This window comes from Cucurbita pepo, chromosome LG05 (assembly GCF_002806865.2).
Source record: "Cucurbita pepo subsp. pepo cultivar mu-cu-16 chromosome LG05, ASM280686v2, whole genome shotgun sequence".
Lineage (NCBI taxonomy): Eukaryota > Viridiplantae > Streptophyta > Magnoliopsida > Cucurbitales > Cucurbitaceae > Cucurbita > Cucurbita pepo.
In genome coordinates, this window is record NC_036642.1 from 2,698,503 (window position 1) to 2,722,852 (window position 24,350).

At 36.5% G+C, this 24,350-nt stretch overlaps 4 protein-coding genes across 7 annotated transcripts; 2 read left to right on the plus strand and 2 right to left on the minus strand.

Moving 5' to 3' along the window:
* The first annotated feature begins 1,258 nt into the window (after nt 1-1,258).
* On the plus strand, nt 1,259-3,695 carry LOC111794815 (cucumber peeling cupredoxin-like). Its single transcript, XM_023676967.1, has 2 exons — nt 1,259-1,537; nt 2,942-3,695. The coding sequence occupies exons 1-2, from the start codon at nt 1,327-1,329 to the stop codon at nt 3,454-3,456; spliced, it is 726 nt and encodes a 241-aa protein (XP_023532735.1). The 5' UTR covers nt 1,259-1,326; the 3' UTR covers nt 3,457-3,695.
* Nucleotides 3,696-4,658: 963 nt separating this feature from the next.
* Nucleotides 4,659-7,912, plus strand: LOC111794573. The gene is made up of 6 exons (XM_023676616.1): nt 4,659-4,880; nt 6,307-6,357; nt 6,449-6,518; nt 6,832-6,872; nt 7,345-7,404; nt 7,504-7,912. The coding sequence occupies exons 1-6, from the start codon at nt 4,815-4,817 to the stop codon at nt 7,567-7,569; spliced, it is 354 nt and encodes a 117-aa protein (XP_023532384.1). The 5' UTR covers nt 4,659-4,814; the 3' UTR covers nt 7,570-7,912.
* A 36-nt stretch (nt 7,913-7,948) lies between these two features.
* Nucleotides 7,949-17,597, minus strand: LOC111794571 (hydroxymethylglutaryl-CoA lyase, mitochondrial-like). Of its 4 annotated transcripts, XM_023676611.1 has the most exons (10): nt 17,462-17,597; nt 15,316-15,435; nt 13,371-13,563; nt 12,388-12,592; nt 11,944-12,123; nt 10,299-10,379; nt 10,049-10,212; nt 9,468-9,604; nt 9,274-9,389; nt 7,949-8,406 (listed from the first exon to the last, which is right to left on the minus strand). In XM_023676611.1, the coding sequence occupies exons 1-10, from the start codon at nt 17,490-17,492 to the stop codon at nt 8,149-8,151; spliced, it is 1,485 nt and encodes a 494-aa protein (XP_023532379.1). In that variant the 5' UTR covers nt 17,493-17,597; the 3' UTR covers nt 7,949-8,148. The 4 variants fall into 4 exon arrangements, with proteins under 4 accessions (XP_023532379.1, XP_023532382.1, XP_023532381.1 ...); XM_023676614.1 differs by lacking the exon at nt 15,316-15,435; XM_023676613.1 differs by lacking the exons at nt 13,371-13,563; nt 15,316-15,435; nt 17,462-17,597 and adding an exon at nt 12,791-13,014.
* Nucleotides 17,598-18,328: 731 nt separating this feature from the next.
* Nucleotides 18,329-23,694, minus strand: LOC111794572 (F-box protein At2g32560-like). Its single transcript, XM_023676615.1, has 6 exons — nt 23,338-23,694; nt 21,778-23,008; nt 21,516-21,595; nt 21,237-21,415; nt 20,788-20,862; nt 18,329-18,777 (listed from the first exon to the last, which is right to left on the minus strand). The coding sequence occupies exons 2-6, from the start codon at nt 22,441-22,443 to the stop codon at nt 18,590-18,592; spliced, it is 1,188 nt and encodes a 395-aa protein (XP_023532383.1). The 5' UTR covers nt 22,444-23,008; nt 23,338-23,694; the 3' UTR covers nt 18,329-18,589.
* Between the last annotated feature and the right edge of the window lie 656 nt (nt 23,695-24,350).

Consider the following 24,350-nt stretch of genomic DNA (forward strand, 5'->3'; position numbering starts at 1 on the left):
CTAAAAAAGACCATGTCGGTTAATGTGAGCCTACCGAACACGTTTTAAAACCTTGAGGGAAAGCCTAAAAAAGACAATGTCGGTTAATGTGAGCCTACCGAACACGTTTTAAAACCTTGAGGGAAAGCCTAAAAAAGACAATGTCGGTTAAAGTGAGCCTGAGTTGTTATAAATTGTATTAGAGGTAGACACTGGGACGCGATGTGCCAGTGAGGACGTTGACCTCCAAAGGAAGTGGATTGTGATATCTCACATTGAAAAGGAAGTGGATTGTGATATCTCACATTGATTAAAGAGGGATATCGAAATATTTTTTGTAAGAGTGTGAACCTCTCATTACTAGCTACTTTTACAATAAAATTTAAATGTACTTTATATATATATATATATAGATTAATTAAATTAGACAATCTTCAAGAATCAGGTAATTAATAAAAGTTAATTAAAATACTAATATCCTGATATCCAAGCGCCCCAATTATCGCAGTTGGTGGAACTCCAACTCTTGTAATTAAAAATTAAGTAGCCAATTAAGCGACATAATCAAGATTTAACATTCCACTTAACATTGGGTCTCTGACAACCGACATCTGACATCTTCTATTATTACTTTATTTATTCTCTATATTTCCTTTTGGAATTTGATTCCCCTCTGTGTCCTTTACTCATAGAATATTTTGTTTCTTTTTATTTTTATTTCCAAGTTAAGACTGTTTGCTTCATTCATTAGGTTAACTACTAAGCCATAATTTATTGCCACTTATGGTTAATAAATATGAATCTCCCTCCTTACATCATTTCAAATAATAATAATTAATTTTTTAAAAATATTTTAGACCGCTTTGTCGTCTTCTAAATAAACTCGAGCTAGCTAAACCATCAGCTAACTCATTTGTTACCCAGAAAAATGAGTTTCCTAACCATTTAAAAAGAATAAGAAAAAAATTAATGACAAAATTACATAATTACCCTTCATATCCTAAAATTAGAATATATTCTATAAATTTTAGACATTTTTTTCTCTTTAAAAATTTACAAAAAGATTAATATTCGATTAGTACGAATTAGCCAACACAACCATAATAATTTCATAAATTGTGAATTTATAATTATCCACTTAGCCCATTTTCAAAAAAATAAAAGTAAATTAAATCAACTTAGAGTTGGTGTAATTAGTGCGAAAATGAGGGGCATATTAGTAAATTGCGAAGAGAGTATATAGCTGGCATCACAGGCCAAGCATGATTTTTCACTAGACTACATACATCCCTCTGGCAGAGCCAAAATCTCTCTCGGTTTCCAGTTCACGAATCCCTAGAAGAATTAATGGAACAGAGGAAGTACAGAGCCGATCTTCTTCCGTCTCCCTTCCTTCTCGTCCTCATTTTCCTCTCCCTTTCCGGCCGATCTCTCGTTAACGCCTACCAGAACTACACCGTCGGTGATTCCCTCGGTTGGTTCGATGAATTGGAGAAACCTGCCGTCGATTACCAGAACTGGACCGTTGGCAAGACCTTCAGCCTCGGCGATTTTCTAAGTAAGTTCTGATTATTTTTCCTCTTCGCTCTCTCTGTTTAGTTTATGATTTTGATTTTCGATTTATCGTTACGCAAACTCGGAATTTCGGATCTCTCGCTTCTCGATTTTCGAAAAACTCGTACGATTCGATTTCCGTCTTCGCTTGATCGTGTTTAGAATCTTCTTCGTTATGACTTGCAAATTTGTCCTGTTTCCTTCTCGTTTTATCGTTTTCCAGAGTAAATGTGTGGTCCATCTGCGATCTTCTGATATTTTCATCTCTCTAGTTTTTTTGTCTGTATTTTTGTTTCAATGAATCGATTCCAGTCTTCGATAACTTTAATTAAGTAAAAATTGAACAAAATTGACTTTAAGGACGTCATTTCGACCTAATTCATACTCTACCAGTGAAAAACTTAGCCGCTCTAAATCATAGATTTGAATAATTCCCCTCATGTAAGCCAATATTATAGAAAAACAATAATAATAATGTGATTACGAATCGCAAACATATTGAACCAACCAATCTTAATGTAAATAGATTTCATAACTTCCTTTTAAGGTCGATTTATGAACATTATATTCTAAATATAAATAATAAATTGAATTTTCATTTTTCGTTGCTTTTACTTGAAAGAGCCCCATGAAAACATAGCTTCTTCTGGAAATGGGAGCGTCGTTTTAGGTTAGTTTAGGATAGTCAATGATTGAAAGGGGAAAGTTCAATAATAGATGGAGCTCCTTATCCAGCCCGAAGCTAAAAAAAAAAAAAAATAATAAAAAAATAAATAAAAAGGCACTAGCCGTACATACCAAGAAGGTTTTGACAGCTGAACTAACATGACGGTGTCTTGTGCGTTTCCTTTCTTCTCTCTTTTTCTCCCAAGTTTTCCACCATGCACGCAACTGTATTCTTACTACTGTACTGTGTGACACGTGTTCTCGTATGATTGGTTGGTTTGAGAATTGTCGGCCGTGTTCATCCATGTGCCGCTTTGTTGTAAAGCTGTTAACTGTTAAGCCCCTAAAATTTTGTGGCCTATTTTATTTTTATAATTTATAATTAAGTTTAGTAGTCAATAAATTTATGTTTTATAGATCCTTAACAAATTAAAATTGTTTAAAAAATATTTGTTCTATTAAATTTGTATTTGAACTTTGNTAAGCCCCTAAAATTTTGTGGCCTATTTTATTTTTATAATTTATAATTAAGTTTAATAGTCAATAAATTTATGTTTTATAGATCCTTAACAAATTAACATTGTTTAAAAAATATTTGTTCTATTAAATTTGTATTTGAACTTTGTAGTATAATTTAGAAATTAGACTTGTGATGTTGATATACTGTTGCTCAATTTTAGAAATTTAATAAATTTGAGGATTGAAAATAATTTAAAAAAATGTTGGGATATTTATTTTGCAGTTTTCAACACGGACAACAATCACTCAGTTGTGCAAACTTACAATTTCACTACATACAACCTTTGCGACTATGACGACGCATCGGAAGACGACACGACGGAATGGTCCGCCGCCGACCCATCCGCGACCACTCCTCACGCTGTGACGGTGGCCGTGCCGCTGGTGAAAGAAGGGGCCAACTATTTCTTCTCCGGGCACTACGACGGTGAACAATGCCAAAATGGGCAACATTTCAAAATAAATGTCACTCATGGACAGGGCCTTCCGAAGAGCTTGGGAGACTCTTCCGACGAAGCTCCAGCTCCGGTAGTTCCCGACTCGGGCGACCGAACCGAATCAGCACCCGACACCATCGTCCCTTCCAGTTTCGACAATCCCAGAAACGACGTCGCTGATAATGATAGCGACAAGAAGGAAAGTTCAGGTTCCATTTCGCTAGTGTCGCTTCACTTCAAGTTTAACGAGTTTTTCTTCTTGTTAGTTGGTACTGCTTGCATATTTCTTTTTACAGAGTGATTTTGTTTTTACTTTTATCGATTTTTTTATTTAATTATTGCTGTTTTTAATATTCAAATAATATGGGTCTTTTTACTCGGATATCAGGTGATATATAGTTAGCTTTATATATATATATATATATATATACATATATACATATAGGTTTTATTTAGGATTTTCTACCCTCTTTTGTGCATTTAATACAAAATATATCTGTAATAATGGCTTTATATAATTGTTAGTGAAACTATTTTAATTGTTTTGTTTTGCATTTTCCCTCTTTAATCTCTAATAAACGTTTGTTTAAATATTCAAACGTTTACTTCAGGAAAAAAAATATATTTGTTGATAGTAATTTGGTTTATAAATTTCAAAATATTATACTTTTGCTCAAATTGGATCATGTTCACTTTTATTGTTGATAGTAATTTTCAATCCTTTAATTTAAAATAATTATCATGTGATATAACTAAAAATGAATGAAAACTAATTTAATTACTCTAAATTAATTAATTGAAAACGAGCCCGAGTAGTGTAAAATCTTGAACATCACACATCAGCTAATTTAGAGAATGATCATGAGTTTATAAACAAAGAATACTAATGAAGAGAATGATCATGAGTTTATAAACAAAGAATACTAACTTCATTAGTGTGAGACTTCTTGTGGAAGCTCAAAACAAAGTCATTTAAGCTCATGCTCAAAGTGGACAATATCATACCATTGTAGAGATTCGTGTTCATCTAACAAAAATTATACGAAATTTGAACTCTCGTCCATGCCTGAAAATTTTCTAACTTCATTCTATATAATATTTTATTTTTTATTTTTGATGTCTAAATTTTGAAATCTATTTTAGGTTTGATTCTTAAAACTCCCCCAAAGTCCATGACTAAATAATTTCTAACTTCATTCTATATAATATTTTATTTTTGAGTCTTAATTTTGAAATCTATTTTAATTTGATTCTTAAATTCCTCTGAAATTAAAAAAGTATTTGTAATAATTTTGTGTAGACTGAAAGCATATTTAAATTTTTTAAAAAATAATTATGTATTAAATTTTTTTTAAAAAAAAAGTGTATTAAACTTAAACAATTTAAATTTTTAATTTTGTGTGTGATGGTCGTGTTAATTTTTTAAAATACTGAAAAAGAAAATAAAGGATTTATTAATTATTATTTTTTAAAATGTTAAATTGTAAATTTTGTAATTTTCGGAAGACATTCTTTTCCGGTCTAACAAGAAATGAAGAATTACCCTAAGGCAGTTTTTGAGAAATCTGATTCTTGAAGAGCCTCTGAGTTTGAACCGAATTTTCCTGAGCGTAAGGTATTAAAAGCTCATTTCGACGTCGCATAGATCCTAGGACGATCATGGACGAGTTCGAATTTCGTCGCCTTCTTCAATTATTTCCCGTTGTTCGATCTCCAGATTTTCACGTACTCTTCATCTCTTTCTCATATATCTGTCTTTTTTGGAATTACAAATTTCTTGATCATTCAATGCTATGTATTCCATTGCTACCCTGTTCTTTGTTAACGACTGTAATGCTATGACTTCTCTATTTCGCTTTCAATTTTTCTAGATCTTCTTCCCGCTAGAATGTTGTGATTCATTGGTCGCAACTCACTAGCCACCGACAATTAGGACGGATTGGGGGTATTCTTGTTAGTTGTTGGATCAACATCATTTGAATAAATCTCTTCTTGAATTAGGTCTGTCGGTGCCCTTCTTCTCTTTGATTTAATGCAAGATATTGGCGCAAGTTGGTGAAGATATTTGGTAAATAGTTGATTGAACTAAATTCTCCAGGCATTATTTGGCCGATGGTATTTATGTATTTGAAATCTATAGAAGAGATGCGTTTTTCCACCGTTAGGCAGAGTTACCTTTCGAAGAACAGCTATGCATGAATTGATTACTGCTAATTGAATTAATGGAGATGCTATTGGGGTTACAAACTGGTTTGGTTTTTTGAGCTGATGAAATACGACCATGATTTCTTGGATATGAGCTATGTTCCATTTGATCTATAGCAGTTTCTCTAATTTTTCTTGTAATATTGGCTTAACTTTTTATATTGATTATAGAACCACAAGTACCAAAGCTTGAAACCTCGATGGTTTAGCTCTATTATTGAAGCTTTAGGTTATTTTCACTCTTCAGTAGTTCAATTATATTGTGCCAAAATACCAACCTGACATAGCTCGAAGGCCAGTTCAAATTCTCACCCTCATATGTTGTTGAACTAAAAAGTAATATTGTGCCAAAGGAAATTTTTTGCATGGAAGGATGAGATATCTCTTAGAAGCATATATGCACACTGATAGATGTTGCAGTACAACCTGATGGACTCTTATAAACTTGTCAGTGATACACATGTTGTTTGTAATGGATGGGTCAAGTCTTAGACGAAAAACAGAGAGCTATTTTTTTTGGTCCTACTCCTTGTGTACACTTTACATGGTGCAAAAGTTGTTTCTTAGTTTGTGTGTATCTACAAGGGTTCAAACCTTGGTGGTTGTTAAAAAAAAAATCAATTTATCTTATTTCTAAAAGAAATGATGACTCTAAATTACTATAGTTTGCACTTATAATTGGGAGGGAGATCCATTGGCCTGGATTTCTAGAAGACTGGCTGTGATATCATTTCTTTTGCAGTGTTTGAGAATAGGAATGTTTTTAGTTCAACTTCAGCCACTTATGCTGAGTCTTATATGAAGTTCAAAAATGTTTCTTGAATGATATGCATACAACGCTATGAACTAAAATTTTAAATTCTTCCTGTTCCCATGAAGAGTATGTTACAACTATTAGTAGCATGGGCATCCCTCGAGTTTGTTAAAATTCTCATACAATTTTCAGGCGGAGTCAGATTTAACCAGACAGTCAACATTCAAGCAATCCAAGAGTGAGGTTAAGCAAATGCTTTTCCCTTACCTCCTGTCCTTTTTCCATATTCTCATTGCTGGTTCATTAAATTCAGAATGCTGCCAATTGTTCATAGGTAAGTGAATGGCAGGAGGCATGGAATGAAGATGGAGAGAAATCAAAGGATCAACCACCCGACCTACATGGTATTTTATCTTGAAAATATAATTTTTTTTAATCTATCTCAGACTATTTCTTAAAAAAAAAAAAAGGTTTTAAAATATGTTTGGATTTGCTTTAAGTAACCATGTTGAAATTTCTTCGTACCTAGCATAGTAATTTCGCCTTGACGCTATCTTTTCTAGTAGATCATATACCTGTTCTTAAAATCACCTATGAAGCTATCCTTCCTGGTTTGAGAAAAAGTATCTATTCAATGGTCCAGACAAGAAAGGCTTCCTATTTTTCCTAGTACTCAAATAGAGCCTAATATCATATTCTTTGGATGATTGCTAACAGGTGAGTTCTGGATGAAGCTAAAGTTAGCTGTTGAGCAGAAGGTATGAGCTTCGATTTCTTTTTGATGTATGATTATCATTTGGGACCTAAATGTTGGGGCTGCGACCAAGGATTTTAGTCCAAATTAGGGGATAAACCTCCTAGAGCTACTCGGCTATCCTTTTCTGTTACAAGTCGTCATGATTAAGTTTATTATTCATTAGTTACAATCTATATCATATCATAAAATGGCAGTTGAACAAAATTGTCCGCCTACATATATTATTGTCGTGCCTTTTCAACACTCGAATTCGTCTAATGCTTCAAGGTGCTGAAAAAGTCGTGTGTGTATATCCAATTTCTGATTTTGTTAAATCGTTGAATGCAAATGAACAGATCTTAAAATCAAATGCAAATACCTGGATTTCTCAAACCATCCTTATGAAGCATTTCATTGTTTATTTAGTGTGAATGTAAGAAGAACAATGTTTAATTTATGTCAAACAACTTCTTTGGCTCGTTCATTCCATGCAGGTCGGCAAGGTTGAAGCAGAGAGGTTCTGCAACTCATTTCAACAGATACACAATAAACTTGTATGTCTTTCTGAAGATGTCATGAAGTTACATTTTTGCTTCTTTTTTCCCCTTCCCAATGACATTAGAACGAAAACTATATAATCAAATTGACTACAGGTTAATGAAGAACTGAGTTTGGATGCTGCTCGAAGCTTTCTGGAGTCATTCAGTTCCCCAGAATAGTACAATTTTCTGCTGCATGCGTCTCCCATTTCATATATCATTTTGCCTCCATAAACCACGTTTTGCAAGAGTCTGATGTGAATTCAATTACCAACAAGGATTTGGAAGAACAGATAAGTTTTGTTTTCAAGGGATTTTCAGTCACTGTCGTTCACAGACATTGGATTTTCCACTTTATATAAATATTTCTAATAGATTTGCTTTTCCACATTTCTTGATATTCACTCAAACACACTTGAAAGAACACTGTTATAAGTTTAATGATTGCATTCATGATGGTCAAGTCTGTCTGTGAAATCCAGTTTAAATAACTGTAGTAATAAACTAAATCCTCCTCAAATTATGTAGGGGATTCAGATCCATAAACTTTCTGCTTAANATGAAATCCAGTTTAAATAACTGTAGCAATAAACTAAATCCTCTTCAAATTATGTAGGGGATTCAGATCCATAAACTTTCTGCTTAAATGGCACATGATAGTTATATTTGAGATCTGGTATATGGCTGCATAATTCAGCCAGATAAGACACAACACATACTATTAGAAAGTTTCTTGAAGTGAAACTCTTCTTTACTTGTTCAATCTTGTTCAATCTTGGAAGCATCGGCTGCGACACGACTCAAGGCAACGGCGGTCTTCGAACCCGATGGCCGCCCCAAATGGTTATTGATGAAATTCCCAGCAGATATGACCTTTGCCAAATCTACATTGGTTTTTATACCAAGTCCATGGAGCATGTACAACACATCCTCAGTTGCAACATTCCCTGATGCTCCTTTTGCATAAGGGCATCCACCCAAGCCTGCAACAGAGGAATCTATTGTGCTAATCCCCATCTGTTCAAAACGTTCAAGACATTCAAAACATCAGTTCATGGTTGAAGTTGTTGGCTCAAATGAATCATAGGCTAAGCTATTGCAAGAGGCCTTACTTGGAGGGATACTAAAATATTTGGAAGTGATTGGCCGTAAGTGTCATGGAAGTGGACTGCAAGCTTGTCGACAGGAACCACAGCCATTACAGCTTCAAGCATCTGAACAACACTCCCTGTAACACCAGAAGATGAAGGGATGTTTGAATCACTCGTTTTCAATTTCTGTTTTGAATTAATTTCAAAATTGTTACCAGGCGTGGCAACTCCAATGGTGTCCCCAAGAGAAATCTCGAAGCAACCCATATCATAAAGCTGTTTTGCTACATAAGCCACTTTGTATGGTGGAATTGCTCCTTCTGTTGGACACCCAACAACGCATGATACATACCTATTCAAATCCATACCCAATTAGTTATAGGTTTCCACACCCTTATAAGAAATGTTTCGTTTCCTTCTCTAACCGATGTGGGATCTCACACAATTCTACAAACCGTCACTCATGGTTGGAGTTAAGCCTTGTTGACATAATAATGAATTCAGCTACACTATTCAACTTGTTTTAAACTAACGTATACTGGCTGATTTTCCTTTTTATAATCAAAGAGATGGATTCTAAGGCCATGACGATGAAGAAAACAAACGATACTGATTTGGGCTTGTGACATGAATTATTATCAAAACGTGCCTGAATCAGTAAAGTTCTTTTTCTTTCATCTTGAAACCCTTATTTCTTTTCTCGNTAAAACATCAGTTCATGGTTAAAGTTGTTGGCTCAAATGAATCTTAGGCTAAGCTATTGCAAGCTTGTGAAGCAATTTGCTGGCCTTACTTGGAGGGATACTAAGATATTTGGAAGTGATTGGCCGTAAGTGTCATGGAAGTGGACTGCAAGCTTGTCGACAGGAACCACAGCCATTACAGCTTCAAGCATCTGAACAACACTCCCTGTAACACCAGAAGATGAAGGGATGTTTGAATCACTCGTTTTCAATTTCTGTTTTGAATTAATTTCAAAATTGTTACCAGGCGTGGCAACTCCAATGGTGTCCCCAAGAGAAATCTCGAAGCAACCCATATCATAAAGCTGTTTTGCTACATAAGCCACTTTGTATGGTGGAATTGCTCCTTCTGTTGGACACCCAACAACGCATGATACATACCTATTCAAATCCATACCCAATTAGTTATAGGTTTCCACACCCTTATAAGAAATGTTTCGTTTCCTTCTCTAACCGATGTGGGATCTCACACAATTCTACAAACCGTCACTCATGGTTGGAGTTAAGCCTTGTTGACATAATAATGAATTCAGCTACACTATTCAACTTGTTTTAAACTAACGTATACTGGCTGATTTTCCTTTTTATAATCAAAGAGATGGATTCTAAGGCCATGACGATGAAGAAAACAAACGATACTGATTTGGGCTTGTGACATGAATTATTATCAAAACGTGCCTGAATCAGTAAAGTTCTTTTTCTTTCATCTTGAAACCCTTATTTCTTTTCTCGAAATCATTATTACTATCATAGAATCGTTCATTGTAAACCCTGATAGAGAAGAGAAGACAGAAAATGTCAAATTCGATATTTATGGAGGCATACCCTCGAACAGGGATTCCAAGCTCTTTTGCAGCAGAAGTTACAGCACGATAACGATCAAGACTTTCTTCAATGCTACAATTGATGTTGGATTTTGAAAATGATTCAGAGGCTGATGCAAAGACTGCCACTTCCTTTGCTCCAGCCGCCACAGCAGCACGAAACCCCTGGAAGAAGGTGAAGTTTTAGACCAGAGGATTCATTCTGTCAATGTTCTTAAAAAGAATCAACATTGTTTTAGAAGATGAGCTACTTTCATATTAGGTGTTAACACTGGCAATCTGACACCTTCCAAATTACGAACGCCTTCCATCACTTCGGTTGCATCAGATAACTGGACAAAGAATACATTAGTTCGTCTCAAAAGCAATCAGGGTGTAATAAACAGTAAAGCCAAAAGCACTGAAGTAGAAAGGGTACAATTTGGTGTTCTGAACTTTTTTGCTGTCTTACTGAATATTCAGCTCAAAAAAGACAAAAAGTTTTCAATTTTCTATGTCATTTAGAAATATGGTTAAAAAAGGTCAAAGGGAGCTTGTACAAAAATTACCTGAGGCACCCGTGTAGGTGATACAAAACTGGTAGCCTCAACCACAGGCAATCCTGAAGATACTAGTCTATGGATCAATTCAACCTTTACAGATGTTGGTACCATATCCTTCTCATTTTGAAGTCCATCTCTTGGACCCACTTCAACTATCTTCACAAACTTTGGCATACCATTCCAAAACTGCAAGCCCACATTCAAAACAAGATCATCAGATCAGAACAGGCCACACGCTAAGAGAGAGATTCCATAGACCACCATATATATCGTCTTATGAAAGTTGGTTAAGTGTCTAGAATATGATAGGTACCAGGTAGAGCAAGAAACACAATTAAAAAGGGATAGGAGTGTTGGCTGCAGACAGGTAAAACAAATGAATTGGAAGGAAACGCCTCTCAATTAGTTGTAGAACATTTCAAGATTCTAAAAGGACTGTTACTAAATCACCTTATTTGTCATGTTCTGCATATGGTGGCTACTACTCTCAGTCTGGTATTCAGGACCTGATGAACAGTGGGAATCACAAAAATCTCCAGTTACAAACTTTTTCGAGCCTATGCTCATTGTCCTCTTATTGACAGAGCCATTTTGGGATGTCTCTTTCCTATGTCTTCTCCATGGAAACGTCTCTCTAGCATCCTCATCATATTCCCTGTTGAAAGAGATTTAAAATAATGATCATAATAATGAAGAAGAAGAAGCATAAAAATGACAATCTAGTAAGAAATAAGTAAATGACAATCAATATCCAGCCCAGATCAACAAGAATTGCACAAGCAAATATGCAAAAGCAAACTGAAAAATCAAGAATGATTATTTTCTTAAGAAAAGAGATTAATATTCTGATTACCTGCAACTATTGGATAAGCTACTTCTCCCTCCTTCAATCCAGCAGATCCCCATTCCTATGTCGTCTCCTATAGGTCGGCAAGCACCAGAGGAAAATCTCTGTATCCGATCAATTGTACTCATGCTTGGCAATTTGTCAAGACCAAGTGGCTCCTCCACACTCGACATTGTGAAGGCCGAAGCAAGAATCAGAACTGAGTTTGAGAAATAAACCAAGTAAGTTTTCTGCCAAATCAAGATCAATAACAGATGAAACTTTAATAATAGACTAGTCAAATTTGATTTTACAATTGCTTCTGTCAAATGGTGTGATATCATTTGATTGAAGAACACAAGGAATTATTAAAATTNCCACTAAAGTAGAAAGGGTACAATTTGGTGTTCTGAACTTTTTTGCTGTCTTACTGAATATTAAGCTCAAAAAAGACAAAAAGTTTTCAATTTTCTATATCATTTAGAAATATGGTTAAAAAAGGTCAAAGGGAGCTTGTACAAAAATTACCTGAGGCACCCGTGTAGGTGATACAAAACTGGTAGCCTCAACCACAGGCAATCCTGAAGATACTAGTCTATGGATCAATTCAACCTTTACAGATGTTGGTACCATATCCTTCTCATTTTGAAGTCCATCTCTTGGACCCACTTCAACTATCTTCACAAACTTTGGCATACCATTCCAAAACTGCAAGCCCACATTCAAAACAAGATCATCAGATCAGAACAGGCCACACGCTAAGAGAGAGATTCCATAGACCACCATATATATCATCTTATGAAAGTTGGTTAAGTGTCTAGAATATGATAGGTACCAGGTAGAGCAAGAAACACAATTAAAAAGGGATAGGAGTGTTGGCTGCAGACAGGTAAAACAAATGAATTGGAAGGAAACGCCTCTCAATTAGTTGTAGAACATTTCAAGATTCTAAAAGGACTGTTACTAAATCACCTTATTTGTCATGTTCTGCATATGGTGGCTACTACTCTCAGTCTGGTATTCAGGACCTGATGAACAGTGGGAATCACAAAAATCTCCAGTTACAAACTTTTTCGAGCCTATGCTCATTGTCCTCTTATTGACAGAGCCATTTTGGGATGTCTCTTTCCTATGTCTTCTCCATGGAAACGTCTCTCTAGCATCCTCATCATATTCCCTGTTGAAAGAGATTTAAAATAATGATCATAATAATGAAGAAGAAGAAGCATAAAAATGACAATCTAGTAAGAAATAAGTAAATGACAATCAATATCCAGCCCAGATCAACAAGAATTGCACAAGCAAATATGCAAAAGCAAACTGAAAAATCAAGAATGATTATTTTCTTAAGAAAAGAGATTAATATTCTGATTACCTGCAACTATTGGATAAGCTACTTCTCCCTCCTTCAATCCAGCAGATCCCCATTCCTATGTCGTCTCCTATAGGTCGGCAAGCACCAGAGGAAAATCTCTGTATCCGATCAATTGTACTCATGCTTGGCAATTTGTCAAGACCAAGTGGCTCCTCCACACTCGACATTGTGAAGGCCGAAGCAAGAATCAGAACTGAGTTTGAGAAATAAACCAAGTAAGTTTTCTGCCAAATCAAGATCAATAACAGATGAAACTTTAATAATAGACTAGTCAAATTTGATTTTACAATTGCTTCTGTCAAATGGTGTGATATCATTTGATTGAAGAACACAAGGAATTATTAAAATTATTCTTTTAATCTCTCATATACAAGTAAGAAGAGTAATATATAATGACATTACATAGTAATCAGACTTCATCGCGATTCATGAATTAGAACGCCAATTAGGATAGAAAAGTATTATCTNTGATCAATATCCAGCCCAGATCAACAAGAATTGCACAAGCAAATATGCAAAAGCAAACTGAAAAATCAAGAATGATTATTTTCTTAAGAAAAGAGATTAATATTCTGATTACCTGCAACTATTGGATAAGCTACTTCTCCCTCCTTCAATCCAGCAGATCCCCATTCCTATGTCGTCTCCTATAGGTCGGCAAGCACCAGAGGAAAATCTCTGTATCCGATCAATTGTACTCATGCTTGGCAATTTGTCAAGACCAAGTGGCTCCTCCACACTCGACATTGTGAAGGCCGAAGCAAGAATCAGAACTGAGTTTGAGAAATAAACCAAGTAAGTTTTCTGCCAAATCAAGATCAATAACAGATGAAACTTTAATAATAGACTAGTCAAATTTGATTTTACAATTGCTTCTGTCAAATGGTGTGATATCATTTGATTGAAGAACACAAGGAATTATTAAAATTATTCTTTTAATCTCTCATATACAAGTAAGAAGAGTAATATATAATGACATTACATAGTAATCAGACTTCATCGCGATTCATGAATTAGAACGCCAATTAGGATAGAAAAGTATTATCTCCTCCCCAACCGAATTATATTATATGAAATATCTCCTCCCAACCGATATGAAATCTCACAATCTACCCCATTTCGAGGCTCAGCGTCCTTGCTGACACACCGCCTCGTGTCCACCCCCCTTCGGAGCTTGCCTCCTCGCTAGCACATCGCCCGGTGTCTGACTCTGATACCATTTGTAACAACCCAAGCCCACCACTAGCATATATCGTCCTCTTTGGACTTTCCCTTCCGAGCTTCTCCTCAAGGTTTTTAAAACGTGTCTGTTAGGGAGAGGTTTCCACACCCTTATAAATAATGCTTTGTTCTCCTCCCCAACCAATATGGGATCTCACAAAATACCTCTCCACCACATCAATTAGTATGGATGATATAAAGCAACAAGTTCTAAAATGAGCTTTATTTTTCTAATCTAAGTCTATGAATTCTTCATTCATAGTTCCTCCATTGGCGCCAATCTTAGATTCTTAAAGGCACATTCCTCCCAAATACTCAGCCTCATACTGAGATGTTCACCAAGATATATCAAGGTTGACAAACTCCTTTCATTCACAGAAATATTAATCAACCCTAGCAACTATTCCCTAGGTATTTTCACACCAAGCTCACTCAAGAATTGGACAGCAATGGCCTACTGGCATTTTTTTTCATATCTTGTATGCAATTGATGATGAGCTATTCTTCTTCTCATCAAAACATCACCAAGAACTACTCTACTTTTTGGTATATACAAAATCCACCAGCCAATTTTTTTCAAGTGGCATTATATGCTTCTTGAAATGCACCCTTATAAGAACATCTCACGATCTTCCCACGGCAACTCAGTCACATGTGCTCGACTGAATAAGCAGCCATGAAACTGCAAAATTCGAGACTCCAGTTCCAGTTACGAGAGTTTCCATTGACTTCCCATTGATTATCAACCCAACAAATAGACTGTAAATGAAATTCTCCATCATAAATGATAACGCTGTTGTAATCTAAGTTTCATTGCGACCCTAAAATTCAAGTTCTAACACTGTAAAATTCAGTATAGCATCATAACCCAGAAAGGAGACGGAATATGATAATAAACCGAGCGCTCGAAGTAAGTAATACGAAAACAAAGTTCATCAAACTTCCATTAACAAGTACAGTACTCAACCCAACCAAAAAACACCGAAACAAGCGCATAAAAAGCAAAACGAACAGAATCAACCGAAATTCTCGATTAGAGAACACTCGCAAGCGATCATAACCCAATTTTATAAATAAATCAAAAAACCACCTGACTCCTGCACGCAAACCAATTAGCGTACAGATTACAATTTACGAACACTAAAGAAAAACAGCGAAATTATCACAATAACAATGGCTTCTAGAATATGCCGTTTCCCTTTACCTACAGTTTCTGGACGGCAAAACGCAACGAACAGAAATCGCAGAAGAAAAAAAAAAAAATACGAAAAAGGGTCAAAAGGAAGAGAGGAAAAGAATCGAACCTGGAGTGGAAATTGAGGAAAGAACAATTTGGCGCGTTGAAGAGAAGAACACAGTAACCGATGAGAACAAATATATATATGGGAATTGAAGAGCAGCTATATGCGCCGTAGTTGGAGTTCCTCTCAAATAAGCAAACAAAAAAAAAATTAAAAATTAAAAATTAAAAATTAAAATTTAGGCGGTCACTTNTCCCAATTTGTTGGGTTGGTGGTCATCGTTAATGCCTAAATTTCCTTTTATTTTATTATTATTTTCCTTTTCACATTAGAATTAATGGAATATCAATAAATATTGAAAGAGTGGCGGTAGATAGTTATCCGTTGGAAGTTGGTAACTTCTTCATTCTCTCTCCAAATTAATTTTTAATTTCCTCTCTTTGAATATCCTTTCATTTTTTATTTATAATAATTTCCCTAATAAATCAAAAAGTTTATGCTAAATTGACATTATTAGAATTGGTACCGAAACTTTCATGCTTTAATTTTTAAATTCACTTAAAAGTCTCGTGTCAATAAAGATATTATAATTTTTAAATTCACTTAAAAGTCTCGTGTCAATAAAGATATTAATCGTATGACTCTGATATCATTAATTAAAATAAAAAAAAAAGTAAGAATTAAAATAATCCTTCAAAAAGTTTAGGGAAATAAATATAAAAGTTAGACGTAAATTAATTAATTTGCCTAATTTCAATAAATATAAAAGTTAGACGTAAATTTTTTGTATTTGGACGCGGATCGGAATCCGGGTGACGTGGGGTCCGGGAATTGTGGCGCACCGTACTTTGACGTTATCGAAACCGACATGGTGGCTACGTGAATGGCTCGAGCGTGCAGGTGCATCTGCACCGTCAATTTGGCCGGTGGCTCACAATTGGCGGGACCGTATTTTTGCGTCTCTGGAGCTTTAAAACGTGGGAATTTAATATCTTTGTTTACCCTACCAGATAATGCCACGTGTAAATACATTATTGTTTATATATATAATATATATTAAATTAGTAGGAAATGTAACTAACGCAATTAATCAACCCCACACTCAATACCAGTCTTCCTCCTCTATCCTAACATGTTCCATCGTTATCGAAGAGAATCAAGTGGTTACACCTCCTCATTTCGAAGTTAATGTTCGAGCAAACTGAATTGAATTATGAAAATGTGTAGAAATTCAAGCTTTCTTTACAACAATATTTGAGGCGCCTTTTTAAAGACTTCAAATCTTGGCTTTGTTGTCAAGGTTAGTGTAGGCAACATAATATCATGATTCATCAATGTCTCAAACACATGCGTTCTCAATAACATGGAATATGACAACAATAAACACTCGCATTTCAACCATAAGTTTAGTTTTTAGAGCTAAACTAAACATTATCAACGAAAATGGTTTGAAAAATATGTGCGGTGACTATGTTCACCCGTAAAATGTCCAAGAAATATGATAATAGTTCCATCAATATTAGGATAAAATAGTGCAGTGTGGGTTGGTGTTGTAGCTGTTGTTGGTGTAGTCATTTGGTCACCGTTTTGAATTTTATGTATGGAAAAGCTATATAGCTTTGAGAATCCTGTGGGAGGATGAGAGAGGAAAAGCAGAGGCAGGGGAGTGAAAGGAACCAATCCCCAATTCCTTTCTTTGTTACCATAAATGTGTGTTAGTAATCACGATTCTCCACAGTAGTATGATATTGTCTACTTTGAACATAAGCTCTCATGCTTTAGGCTTCTTCAATAGGTCTCATACCAATGAAGATGTATTCCTTACTTATAAACTCAGGATCATTTCCTAGATTAGCTAACGCAACTTACTCTCAACTCTCCTCGACAATAATAAGAAATTCATCTGCACTCAATGTCTCTTCTAAGCTTTTAATTCTACTTAAAACCTTCGGCTAGGAAACTTGATTCTTTCTGCAAATTCAAATCCCTAAACGATTTTTTGTTTCATAAAATGCAGCTGAAGAACATGGAATTTCACAGTGCGAAGCAGTGCAAATCTCCTTTTGGACATGCACATCCAAATTCGACTATAGACGAGTTTGAATTCAAAGCTAGCAGCCGTTTCAATCTCAGATATATCGGTTTGATCAAGATGATCTAACAGAGAAGAAAAACAAGCAACGAACGCAAAGCGAAGATAAATTTGTACCTGCCACGGAAAGATCATTCCACTTCCTCATCGGCTCAAGATTCCGCCGCCTCGCATTGAAAATCGCAGCGGCAAAAGCTCCACCGGTCTCGGCGCTCAAAATCAAATTCGCTCACCAGAATCTGTGGAACGATGATTTCGATCCTTTCTTGGTAGTGTCTTACTTGAGTGTAAAGGAAGAGAGAGAAGAAACGCGGAAAACGTAAATAAACAGTAATGGGCCGAAACAGGCCCATTAACCATTTCCACAAAGGCCCAACAAACAACCCAGCAGAACAAATTACAGGCCCCAATTACCTCATTAGTAGCCCAATTTGAAAAATTCATCAAATTACACGCCCCACAATCTACCCTCTTTCAAGACACCGAGCAGTATTCCTTTCTCCAATCAACGTGGAACCCTATAATAATCCACCCTCTTCGAAACCTAGCGTCCTTACTGACGCACCGTCCTCACTAACACTCGTTCCCTTCTCCAATCGATGTGGAACTCCATAATCCACCCTCTTCGGGACCCAGCGTCCTTACTGGCACACTGTCTTGTGTCCACCTCCTTCAAGGCGCAGCCTCCTCACGGACACATCGTCTATCTGACTCTAATACCATCTGTAACAGCTCAAATCCACCACTAGTAAATATTGTCTTTTTTTTTTACATTTCCTTTCTAACTCTTCTCAAGGTTTTTAAAACGTGTCAAAGTTTTCACAACCTAGTAAAGAATGTTTCCTTCTCCTCCCCAACTGATGTAGGCTTTCACACCGTCGTTTGTGTAGCATCAAAATTTGGTCATGAGTGGGAAACAATCATATAAGGACCACAAATCGCATTAAAGCGACGACATTCCCACCAAAAAGAGAAGAAACAAAATGACATTTAAAGCAATAGATTATTAGATTATCAAAGTGGAAGGAAGAGTAGGCAGCTACAGTCTTCACACTACTGAATCTAAACAGAAAGCCTATATATTCATTTGCTGTTCCTAAAATCACTTTCTTCACATCCCTTGAAACAGAGTAATTAGATTACACAGAGGAAGAAGAAGAAGAAGAAGAAGAAGAAGAAGAAGAAGAAGAAGAAGAAGCATGAGCTCCAAGCTCAAGAGGTGTGAAGGGGGCACCAAGCTCCTACCTACTCCAAGATGTCTGTAGGCCAAAGTTGTTTCCACATTGAGATTTCTTCACCGGAGCAAAGCTTTCGGATTCCTCCGTAGAACCCGTCAACCTCGTTGCCTTCCTCTCGATGGTCCTTTCGGTTGATGGCTGCGAGTCTCCATCTTGATCCAGGGGTGTACTGATTGAACTCCAGCACCACAGTTTCTGTTCACAAAATTTTACATATCAGCAACCACTTCTACACTTTCATACGATAATCACACAACTTGAACTTTGATGATGGAAGAAGTCACTGATGAACACCAAGTTTTCACCAAATTTCATAACAGAGATGATGATTTCAAAATCTTAAGCTGATCGAACTTAAATGCTTTTGAAGTCACAGATTCTTAGCCTACTAGTATATCAGATATGCTTTTGAAGTCACAGATTCTTAGCCTACTAGTATATCAGATATCCTACTTCCACATTGGTTGGCGGAGGAGAACAAACCACCATATATAAGGGTGTGGAAACCTTCTCCTAGCAGACGCGTTTTAAAGCCTTGAACAGAAGCCCGAAAGGGAAAGCCCAAGGAGGACAATATTTGCTAGCGGTAAGCCCAGGTCGTTACAAATTGTATCAGAGCTAGACACCGGACGATGTGCCAGCCTTCTCGCTGNACAGAAGCCCGAAAGGGAAAGCCCAAGGAGGACAATATTTGCTAGCGGTAAGCCCAGGTCGTTACAAATTGTATCAGAGCTAGACACCGGACGATGTGCCAGCCTTCTCGCTGTTCCCTGAAGGGGGTAGACACGATGCGGTGTGCCAATAAGGACGCTAGGCCCTAAAAGTGGTAGATTTGGTGGTGGTCCCACATTGATTTGAGAAAGGAATGAGTGCTAGCGAGGACGTTGGGCCCTGAAGGAGGGTGGATTGTGATGTCTCACATTGGTTGGGGAGGAGAACAAATCACCCTTTATAAGGGTGTGAAAACCTTCCCCTAGCAAACACTTTTTAAAGCCTTGAGGGGAAGCCCAAAAGGGAAAGCCCAAAGAGAACAATATCTACTAGCGGTGAATCTGAAGCGTTACACTACTACTGTCCTATATTGATCCCAGATGCAGATAAGTAGTGATTATTTTGAAAAAGTAGCAATAAAGTTCATCCTAACCAAAAGGACTAAAAAAGGTAGAAAAAAACAAAGTACAAACCAGCTGCACCTAGTGGATAATCTTTAAGAATAAAGAGAAACCAACACTCCAGCACCCAACAAGCCAAGGATAGTTCAATTAGTTAAAGCATTATACTCTCAACTAAATGATCAGATGTTAGAATTCCCCCTCCCGTGTTGCTAGTGCGATCTATATCCAATGGAAAAGCGCCAACCATAAAAGCAACTTTCCTCTCGATCGGTTTTGTCTTTCCCATCGTTGTATATATATAGAACTAGCCGTATGGTCCAACACGTGAACAAAGTCACCTTTGTTCCGAAGGCCTAGCGAGTTAAACAAGTTCGGTTTTTTTTTTTCCTTTAAAAGGAGGTCCTTAGGTCCTTTTCTATCTCCGGACTGCATTAATTTCCCAATTGTTAAAATCAACACCAACTCAACCGGTAACAAAAGGGTTGGGCAGCGTCCAGTTACCTCAGAGTGGTTGGCCATAAAAGCTCCACTAAGACAATTCAATAGATCAGTGGTTGGACACAAGCATTCCACTGGGACAAAAGCTATGAATATGTTGGTAGAAATGATGACATACTGACAATAATGTCTAGGGGACCAATCAAATAGCATAAAAAGTTTTGGCCCACATTTTAAAAATGAGATGCTTTTCGATAGGGTTCTGAAACAGCGACCCATACAAACTGACTTCTGCCCATGCCAGTGCAGGTCAAGTAATGACTCATCAAAACAACGAAGAATGGCTTATAATACCTCAGACTACAAGTAAATGAAGGTTCAGAAAACAACTACTTCTAAGACAAAGGAGAAGCTGGGAGGCCTTCTCTGTGTTCTTAAGTGGCTATGTCCACTCTTTTTGTGGGGTTGTCTTTATTCTTTATGCTTTGTTCTTTCGTTTAAATTATGAACATTGGTTTCTATTTTGAGTTGAATCTTATAATAAAGATTTCAGAACTAGCTCAATGATCAGTAACTCTGCTGCTTGAACTTCCATAGAACAAACAACAATCCAAAATAAATGATCAAACTAGAAGTTGGGAAGAAAACTCACCACTATAATGACATCTGCAGTGAGTAGCATTTCGATCACATGTTTCCAAGTGACCTACAACGCCATACCACCAACCTGCAATGCATATGCCACAGTTTATGAGCCCTTAGTTAATTAGCTATTCACAGCAACGCTATAAAAAGTTTACAACAGTAATGGTTCTTATTACGTGAAACAAAGTTCTTAAATTATAAAAAGAACTTTCTGTCCCCAAAGAAACAAAAAACGAGCTAACTTTGATGAACGATTGACCGACTATTTAGTATTTCCTTTTCTATGTTCATATGGGTCTTTTCCTTTTGCTTCTATGATCTTTCGTCAAACTGTAATACCTTTGATTTAGACGAACAAGTCGAAAGGGGATGGTTTGAGCTAGGACTCAGAACAGGTAGAAATTCAATAGATAAATTGCAGGAAAGCTCAAAAGAGATCTAGGCTGAAGAACAAACCATAAGGGAATTCTTTGTTTTTTCTCCACTGTATCTCAATATGGTCACCAGGGCACAATTCATTCAAACAGTCTGAGATATGAAGATCGTGTGGAGGAGTATCGATGGGCGGTGCTCTAAGCCTCTGCCATTGCACGCCATTCTCAATTGCGATTGCTCGCCTGCCATGTGGAGGGTACCTGTAAGAAAGAGTACATTTTCTCAATTGAAAGATCTGTAAAAGAAAACAGCGCAATAATTGATGCTGCCGAGTTAGACAGTGGGTGTTTGCTTAATCACCTCGCTTGGAAGGTGTCCGTGTGGGGATCATAGCAAAGCTTTGCATCATAACAAGACAACATGAAACCAACATGGCCATTCTGCATAATTGAATACTTCAAATATCAGGTACAATACTTTGAAAAGGCCAGCCCAATACACAGTTAACTATTAACTATTCAGATCAGATAGAGCTAAACACTTCATGACAGGAAGCGGGGAAATATGAAAACATAGAAAAGACTTGTTCACAACTGGAAGCATACGATTACGAGTCATTTACCTCACGGTTATAGACCTGAGCTGGGAACCAGAATCTGCCAGTCTCAAGCGCAAGATACCAAGACATGATTGAATCAACTGGCAGCGAATTTCGTTGCGTGTTATTGTCATTAGCCTTGGATCTGATCCATGAAAGAGACCAACCAAAAGACAAAAGTCTAATAATGCTCTTCTGCTTGTTTTGCTTAAGATTACTTGCACCAGCTCTAGAAGCAAGATACCATTGCCACTCTCTGTAAGCAGCTTGACCAATAACTTTACCCCATTTTCGTTGTATGTGCTTCTCCCACAGATGGTCACTTATACATCTCTCTCTCAATGAACTACAAACACCCGCCATACTACATAGAGCGCCCGGTGGAAGTCTCTCTAGAATGCATTCCAAGACCAATTCTGGCAAGTCCAACACCGACATCTCACTGTTTTCCTCAACATTCTCTATTTTTGAAAGATATTTCTTTTTCAAGGACATCCTCGATGGAATACTAAAAAGATATGTACAAAGACTGTTCTTGATCACCTTGTATATGGTAAAGAATGATAATTCTTTCCAGAACCAGTGGGGCAAGAGCCTCATCTCATATGCCCATAGTGGGAGTGGTTTGAGAGGGAGGGACTTTATAAAGAGGAGGAAGGAGAGGCAAGTGAGGAAGAAACAAAGAAGCATCAGAAAAGAGGTACTTTCTTTTATGGATAAAAAAATGGATTTAGCATAAAAGACAGGGGGAAAGATGAATGGAAGAACCCAATTGTGGGAATACAGTGGTTAATGAGGGGAATAATACTGAAATGAAGCCCCTTTTACTTCTTCCTCCTAGATCATTAAGAAAGGCAAAAAAGGAAGTTCAATATGGCTTATGGGATCCTGTGGCACCTTTCAAATGTGGGTTTCAATTGGTTCAAAGAAGCCCACCAACCCCAAGGGTGGGCTCCACGCTGAAGTCTAACAGAGCAAACTAGAGGTGCCTTGAGCCACCTCACAAGACAAACTTTCGTGGGGGAAAGTTGGCTTCACTTCACCAGTCCAGGAACCAAAAGAAAGTTAGAACAGCTCCCTCAGCTTCTTAATCTTACTTCCTTTAAAGCATTCGAACGTACAGACGCCCAAACCCAGCTGACATTCAAATAAAAAACAGGGCCAAGTGAGCTAAATTGGTTCTATTGGATGAACCCATGACTGAAACTTGTCGATTGGGTGGGGCAGTCTCAAATCTATGGTGGTTTCCTGACACCTGGAGAGTCCCAAGAAGCGAAAAAAATAAATAAACAATGATAATAAAGCCATAAGAGTCTAGATGCAATGACCCATATCTCCAAAATCCCTGATTTTGTTTCTTAAAAAAGAGCTAAACCAAAAGAATAAGGTGGAAAAACAGATCGGAGTTGTTGGCAGATAAGCCGCAATTAGGTGCACCCAACACCTTAAAATTGTAAGAAATATAGAAATGACACACAACAGACAACGACTAGGAGATCTAGAACTAGTGGCGGAGATAATGGTGGCTACAAAGAAGAAGAGCAGATAAAAAGAAATGAAGAAGGTGGGGTCCTTTCTTCTCACCTCAAACTTCAAAAGCAAGTCGTGTTCTTCATCAAAGGACCATCATCAAATCCTTCTCCACCACCACCACCCACAGGGCTCTCAATCGCCTTCAATCCCTCTCTTGGGCAATTTATCAAACAGTTTGTGTGCATAAACAAGGGAAGGAGAGACCCATGTATTTAATGGCCGGTCTCAAGGCTTGAATTACGAATTAGCAGAAGAACAAGATAGGGAGTTTTGGAGGGAATTATTGTGTGGATATCAAACAAAAACCAAATGTTAAACCTTAAAATCTCAATTATTACAAACCCATCTCTCTCTCCCTCTCTTTCCTCCGTTTCCTTCATCGCTCTCTTCCCAAGATTCCCTCTTTTCTAACAAGTGGGAAGCAAAATCCGTCTTAACTAGAAAGATTTTCGATTCCGTGATATTATTGGCTGCTATCTCGCTTTGGCTTTTCCTCTGCGTTCCATTTCTTTGCAACCCTTTTACCATTCTCCAATTATATCTTGCCACGTCACACATTAATTATCCTTTTCCCCAGTAATTAGTAAGTATTTTTTTTATTTTTTATTTTTTAATAATAAAAATATAATACAGATTTGCCACGTCACACAATCAAAGTTTTTAATTTTTAGATTAAAATAAATCAATATTTTTGTTGGTTGGTTGATGAAAAAATTAATATATGAAACTCAAAATAGTTTTTTTTTTAATGTAAACTTTAATCATACAAATTTATAAATAAATATTTTTTTAAAAAAATTAATTTAAAAACATTATTGATAACTTACACGTGCAAAATTTGAAACAATATTTATATTGTGTAATTGGATGATAATAAATTTAACGTCTTATCAAATCATATATTATATTATAGTCAAATAATGTCACGTATGGTCGAAAGGACCAAATGAGCCTCAAAATTATTGACTAGAGCTTTATATTTAATAAAATAAAAAAATAAAAGAAGCGGAATATTTTAATTATAAGATTTAATTTCATATCTTATTTAAAAAATGGGAAAAAAT

Excerpts from the sequence above, each read along its gene's own strand:
- LOC111794815 (XM_023676967.1), top strand. The coding sequence starts at position 1,327 with ATGGAACAGAGGAAGTACAGAGCCGATCTTCTTCCGTCTCCCTTCCTT. Across the intron at positions 1,538-2,941 it reads CAGCCTCGGCGATTTTCTAA|TTTTCAACACGGACAACAAT; the intron begins GTAAGTTCTGAT and ends TTTATTTTGCAG.
- LOC111794573 (XM_023676616.1), top strand. The coding sequence starts at position 4,815 with ATGGACGAGTTCGAATTTCGTCGCCTTCTTCAATTATTTCCCGTTGTT. Across the intron at positions 6,358-6,448 it reads TCAAGCAATCCAAGAGTGAG|GTAAGTGAATGGCAGGAGGC; the intron begins GTTAAGCAAATG and ends AATTGTTCATAG. Across the intron at positions 6,519-6,831 it reads TCAACCACCCGACCTACATG|GTGAGTTCTGGATGAAGCTA; the intron begins GTATTTTATCTT and ends GATTGCTAACAG.
- LOC111794571 (XM_023676611.1), bottom strand. The coding sequence starts at position 17,492 with ATGAGGAAGTGGAATGATCTTTCCGTGGCAG. Across the intron at positions 12,593-13,370 it reads AGCTTATCCAATAGTTGCAG|GGAATATGATGAGGATGCTA; the intron begins GTAATCAGAATA and ends CTCTTTCAACAG. Across the intron at positions 9,605-10,048 it reads CTTGGAATCCCTGTTCGAGG|GTATGTATCATGCGTTGTTG; the intron begins GTATGCCTCCAT and ends GGATTTGAATAG.
- LOC111794572 (XM_023676615.1), bottom strand. The coding sequence starts at position 22,443 with ATGCTTCTTTGTTTCTTCCTCACTTGCCTCTCCTTCCTCCTCTTTATA. Across the intron at positions 21,596-21,777 it reads CTCAGGTCTATAACCGTGAG|AATGGCCATGTTGGTTTCAT; the intron begins GTAAATGACTCG and ends TCAATTATGCAG. Across the intron at positions 20,863-21,236 it reads AAACAAAGAATTCCCTTATG|GTTGGTGGTATGGCGTTGTA; the intron begins GTTTGTTCTTCA and ends TATGCATTGCAG.